This window comes from Ipomoea nil, unplaced genomic scaffold (assembly GCF_001879475.1).
Source record: "Ipomoea nil cultivar Tokyo-kokei standard unplaced genomic scaffold, Asagao_1.1 scaffold1274, whole genome shotgun sequence".
In the NCBI taxonomy this organism is placed as follows: Eukaryota; Viridiplantae; Streptophyta; class Magnoliopsida; order Solanales; family Convolvulaceae; genus Ipomoea; species Ipomoea nil.
Genome location: NW_017617702.1, coordinates 278,345 through 284,929, shown reverse-complemented (window position 1 = coordinate 284,929; position 6,585 = coordinate 278,345). Strand labels below are relative to the sequence as shown.

At 36.7% G+C, this 6,585-nt stretch overlaps 1 protein-coding gene across 1 annotated transcript; it reads left to right on the top strand.

Moving 5' to 3' along the window:
* The first annotated feature begins 2,485 nt into the window (after positions 1 to 2,485).
* LOC109184654 (WAT1-related protein At1g43650-like) lies at positions 2,486 to 6,238 on the top strand. Its single transcript, XM_019334678.1, has 7 exons — positions 2,486 to 2,726; positions 2,856 to 2,918; positions 3,028 to 3,144; positions 3,886 to 4,138; positions 4,562 to 4,720; positions 4,832 to 4,983; positions 6,076 to 6,238. The coding sequence occupies exons 1-7, from the start codon at positions 2,554 to 2,556 to the stop codon at positions 6,206 to 6,208; spliced, it is 1,050 nt and encodes a 349-aa protein (XP_019190223.1). The 5' UTR covers positions 2,486 to 2,553; the 3' UTR covers positions 6,209 to 6,238.
* Positions 6,239 to 6,585: the final 347 nt, after the last annotated feature.

Sequence of the window (6,585 nt, the reverse complement as noted above, 5' to 3'; positions counted from 1 at the left end):
GTATAATAACAACATTACTATTAGAAATCCTTTAAAAATGATCCCAAACTCTAGATCTGGCATCAACTTGTTTCCTTTTCTTCGCAGGAACTTCAGTAGTAGGCAGCACATTCTGTTGAGTATTTCTGTCAACAGTTTGGGCTTCCACCACTATTGCTGCATGAGATGAAGAATTGGTAGGTTCAGAGCCAGGACTAGGCATACTGATATTTTCCATCTAAAAAAACTAGAACAGTATCAGTATACATAGTAGGAGATCAGATGGGAAACAAATATAGAATCTCAGACAGTCAGGCTTCACAAAATCACAATTGACATACACATATTAACATTTAAGAGTGTAGCACTAAACAGTGATACACAATTCCATCGGGCATTCATCAAAGACAACAAAGGTCTCTGAATGCTCATCATATGGACAACACATAGGCACATATCATGTATTCAACTAATCAGCTTCCACATTTCAGAGGCCATATATCATCTAAACATTACATTTAAGGGTCCTCAATCCATAAACAAGAAAGACAACAGAGATCATCATTCAGTGTTTCCACCAAAACATTTTTCAGATTTTCAAAATTTCATTATTTCACATACTCACAGTGTATACACGTATTAAGTATACCACTAAATAAATAAGATTTTCAGTATTAGTGCTTCCCCTCACAATAAATCAAATCTCAGAAATCAGAATATATCAGATAATCAGAACTTAGAAAATATCACAACTCAGAAATTAGAAATCAGAAATTCAGAATATATCACAAGTTCACAACTCAAATTATATCACAATATAATGAATAAATCAAAAATTAAAATAACTAGGGTTGGCGATTTACTTCTTTTCTCACACAATTTCCCCGGAGAACAAGGGCCTCCAATAGTTCATAACTCATTCAAACAATCTATAATCAACAGTCAATTCACCAGTTTGAGACCACCGTCCAGACGTCCACTAGTGAGTCAGTCAACAACTCAACAACGGCTTCGGGCTTCCACCATAGAGAGTCAGAGACAATTGGAACTCTCAAAGAGACTCAACAACTCAAGAGTCAAGAGATTGATGAAGAGACTCAGAGAGAACGCCAGAACGGGTTTGCGAAAACCCAGAGTTACAAAGACGGAGTGACTGAGAGAACTCAGAGAAAGGGTTTTGGGCTTCCACTAGACCACCACAGTCCACACCCCACAGTCTATCGGAGTCTCAGAGATTGAGAGAACTCAGAACTCAAAGAACAGGAGAACCGGAGAAGCAAGATGACTGAGATCTGAGAAACCCTAGGGCGAGAACAGATAGAGAGTGAGAGACTGCGCAGTCAGTCTCGGAGTAAAATGAGAAACCCTAGGGAAAATTCGTAGAAGCGTGGATATATATACATAAAGAGCACAACGATGTTTAGTACTAAGCATGTCTAACCCTAGGCCATATCGGATAATTGGGCGATTCGGGTGAGGAATCCATATGCCCTACCTGAATTTATTAAACCGTATTATTTCATGCAGTAGTTCGGTTCATGGAATTCGGATGGCAGTTTAGATCGGTTGTGTTGTTTCAACTAAACGGGTAGGTCGTACCCGACAGGTTGGTTGGGTTACTTAGGTATGCACACCCCTAATCATCAATATATTATAATTTCACACCAAATACCAATTTAAGTACTAAAAATGCCACTTTATCATATCAAGAATGTTAAAGATTACGAGTCTCACCAGCGGTAGTATGAGAGTAACATCTCAAAATGGGGACGACTCTTTGTGTGCAGTGAGCAAAAGTCTAACCTCTGTTGGTCAATTGATTCACCATGATTTATCTCTCCACAAATTTTTGAGCCGGGGTGTGTGGCAGGGCCGGTTTTTGGCCGGTGCATAATGCCCAACAACACAAAGCCTCAATTTTAGAGGCCAATATCTACATTTAACCTAGCTGCTTAAGAAATTTAAATAATAATAATAATAAATCTACAAGTAAGCACACATTCCTTCCTGACATATTTCTATCTTGCAAACTCATAAATTTTTTTTTCCTAAAATCACGCACCACCATTGAAGAGGGCAAGATTCTTCCTTCCTTTATTAATTTTTATAACTTCCATTTCCTCCAAATTTCTTTGATTACCAAAGTTGCAATTCAATTTTCATTTCTCTCTTTCCTAATTAATTGAGCATGATTATTACAAGAACGAGGCCACAAAAATATAAAAGACGACCCTGGTGTGGGGATACCAGAAATGTGCAATTCCACCATTTTGTCACAAGAATGTGAAAGATTCAATCCACTATAACCTATAAGCTAGCATGGGGATTAAAATAGCATTATTTCCACTTTATTGTTTTAGTCTACTACTATAAAGAAGGCTAAGTGATAGAACTTGACCCCAACCTACTACTACTGTAATTAAAATAACTGCATAACACATATCACTTTAATTTAACAGCAATCAACATATCCTTTTCATCAAGATTTTTGTCTTCTGATAGATCTGTCTATAAAATAATTGGAGAGTCCATGTTGTTGATCCACACCATCCAACAATATTCAAAGAAACATATATGGAGACAAGAAAGCCATACATTGCTGTGCTCATCATTCAGTTGATCTATGCAGGCATGGCTTTATTATCCAAAGCCGCCATAGATGAAGGGATGAATACTTATGTTTTTGTTGCTTATCGTCAAGCATTCGCCACCATTTTCTTAGCTCCATTTGCTTTCTTCCTGGACAGGTATATATATATAGTACTTTCTCCATTGCTCTTTTCTTTCATCTGATCTTGTTGGACTTTGTTTTGTTTTTCTAAAAATATAATACTATATACAGACCTCTTAACTTTCTGTCTTTGGTTTTTTGGCAGAAAGATCAGTGTTCCCTTGTCATATAACGTACTGTGGAAGATCTTCTTGGTTTCTTTTATAGGGTACAAACAACGTTAAATTAATTAATTTATTAGTTGAGTTTGTTTTGATGATGTTCATAGAAACACCCTTTAAATAATATTATTATATTGTTGTTGTGATATATTTCAGGATTACTCTGAGTTTAAATCTCTACTGTTTTGCATTGAAGTACACTTCAGCAACCTTAGCAGCAGCCACCACTAACATAATCCCTGCTCTAACCTTTATGATGGCAGTTATATCAAGGTATGTTAGTTAAAACAAAAATAAAAAAGCTAAGCCGCCATGCATATGTTTTTTTGGGTGACTGAAATTTAACACTCTAAGTTGTTCATAGCTGACCAGCTCAAATTAGAAGAATTAGGATTCAATCTCGTGGCCTAGTGGTTACAAGTTTGTATCTTTACCCATCTTGGCTAGCGTACGCCATGCATGCATATGTTTTTTGGAGTGACAGAAAAATCAGCCTAAATTGCCCATAGATGACCTGCTCAAACCAAAAGGAATGGGATTCAACCCCGTGACCTAGTAGTTACAACTTACAAGTTTGTATCCTTAGTCATCTTGGCTAGCTAGGCTTATCCCAGGCATGCATATTTTTTGGAGTGACAGGAAAATCAGCCTAAGTTGTCCATAATTACTCGGCTCAAACCAAAAGGATTCAGATTCAAACTCGTGACCTAATAGTTATAAGTTGACAAATTATATCGTGCACCAGGGTGCACAATACATTTTGCACCCTAAAAATCCCACATTTCGTATGTAAATAATTGTATCATCCGTCATCTTGACTAAGCTTACCCCATGCATATATTTTTTGGAGTGACAAGAAAATCAGCCTAGGTCGCCAACAAAAGGATTTAGATTCAAACACGTGACTTAATAATTATAAGTTTGTATCTTCAATCAGTCATCTTGACTATGCTTACCCAATGCATGCATATATTTATATATTATATTATACATAAATGGTGAACGTACGTACAGGGTGGAGAAGGTGTCAATTAAGCGGTCACATGGGATGGCAAAAGTGTTGGGGTGTTTGGTTAGCTTTTGTGGAGCGTTGGTGTTTGCTTTTGTTAAAGGGCCACATATAACGTTGTTGGATTTGTGGTCAAGTGGAAGTCAAGAAGAGGCATCAAGCAAGGTAGTGAAGTTTAGTTTCAAGTGTGAGATGGTAAAGGGGACTTTGGTGATGTTGTCGGCCAATGTAGTATGGTCAATGTGGTACTTAATGCAGGTATGTATACATGTATCTATATATGTATGTATATATCATCATTCTCCTTCTCTTTCTCCTTCTCCATATATGCCATGCAATGTGTTGGGCAGAGGCGGGTAAAGAGGTAAATTTAACACCTTACGTATCGAAAATGTAACAGGATAATTTGAACGGGCTTAACTTAGTGATTCAGTAGTTAGTATTTAAGAAAAGAAATCAAAACTCGACAGCGACAGTGTAAAGATTATGTCTAAAGTTGGCAGATCCTTTGTGTCCACCGGTATTTGACGTGTCTGCTGTCGGGGGTGTGAGGCCCTTAGGGTTAGCCTGGGATGGATAAGAAAATGTGACAATATATAAGAAAATAAAGTTACGTTTTTGCTGTGAGTTATAGCTTTTGACGTAGTAATAAGCGTTTGATTCTAACACAGTATAGTGCAGGCACATGTGCTAAAACAATATCCGGCAAAGGTACGCCTCACAACTCTGCAGTGTTTGTTTAGCTGCGTGCAGTCTTTGGTTTGGGCCATGGCAATGGTAAGGGATACTTCATCATGGAAGCTTCACTGGGATGTTAATCTCCTCTCAGTCGCCTATTGTGTATGTTTCTATCTAGACTGTATTTATTCTGATTCTCACATATAAGTAATAATTTATAACTGCAAGCATCTAACTCGACTGAGTAGATATTTTGTGTAAATATTGGTGCAGGGCATAATTGTGACGGGCATTACATATTGGTTACAACTTTTTACAGTGGATAAGAAAGGGCCAGTCTTCGTGGCCATGTTTACTCCACTAGCACTCATTGTAACTGCAGTAGTTTCTGCATTTTTGTGGAAGGAAAAACTTTATTTGGGAAGGTACTTAATTTACTGTAATGCATATCCTTGATTGTGGATTCATTTATTTAGTTTATTACCAATCGGAAATTACTGAATTAATTGGGTACGGTGAATTGGTTCTACCTTACCCCGACCTCATTTGCGCATGAAAGACAGTTTATTAACAAAATGACAATTTTAACCTAATAGTTCAAGTGTCAAATGAGCTCTCTTTGTGGGGAGAATTTTGGGACAATTCGAGTGTGATTCCCCTTGGGTCAGCTCCCGTGCCTCCCAGAGCGAATGGGGATTAGTCGGGTAGACTTGACTATTAAACGGACAGAGACAGACCCGGAGACTCGGACCACCTTGTGGTTTACACCAAAACAAAAAAAAAAAAAAACAAAAAAAAAAAATTGATAATTTTAATCTACATGTTCAATTTTTCCCATCTACAACTATTATTTTTGTGTCAAAATTCATCACGCCAGTCACCCCTCCATTTAAAACATGTGGGAATATGAAATTATAAGCATATTTTTGTCCTTTCATAATTAAAATTCCAATTCAAACATGAATAAAGAGATTTAAGCCTTAAAATCTCAATTTGTCGTTCTCCTCCTCATCCTTAAATTCTTAAATGAATAAGGAGGAGAAGAAGGATAATGAGGAGAACGGCGAATTGAGATTTTAGGGTTTAAATCCATTTATTTATGCTCAAAATGGGATCTTAATTATGAAAGGATGAAAATACCCTTAATAATTTCATATTCCACCATATCCTAAACGGAGGGGTGACCAGCGTGATGAATTTTGGTAGTAAAACAATAGTCATTAATGAAAATTGGTGAGTATTAAACATGAGAATCAAAACTGACATTTTGCGCTGCTAATACTCGTGAGACCAAAATTGGTATTTGCTCTATTGTTTATCTTTATGCCAATAAGAGTTAACACTTGATTTTCTCCCTCGGCTATTAGGATTTCACCACTTTGGTCCTCTATTTTTAAACTTGTTCAATTTCATCCCTAACTATGCAATTTTTACTTAAAATAGTCATTTGTCCAAACCAAAATAGTCCTGATTACTGCTGATAGTGAGATGAAGTTTTGTTTTGATGTGTTTTGAAGCTTGTGTGGCGGATTACTGCTGATAGTGGGCCTGTATGGCTTCTTGTTGGGGAAAAACATGGAAGCAAAGCAGCTGCAACCATTAGATCCAAAAGAGGAATCCACAATGGACTGCACTATATACACAACATAACTCATTATATATATATATATATATATATATATGTTGTTTACTGGCATGCAATTCAACTTTGATGGAGCCGGCAGCCCTGGGCTCCTCCCCCTTTGATAGAAGATATTAACTAGGAAACGTGTTGTATTATTGTATGTACAGTTATATAAAGTAGAACTCAACCCTGTGTGTTCTGTTGCTACTAATTTCTTCTCTTTTAAATTACTGTATATGCTTTTATTTGTTTGTTATTCAGCATTTTCAGCAGTGTTTTTTCTATGATTTTTTTTTGTTATGTGGAGGGAAAAGAGCGTGAAGGGGAGGGAAGAGAAACAAACACGGAAGAAAATAATGAAAAACACTACATATACTTCCATTTTTTTACTTCCTATTTATAC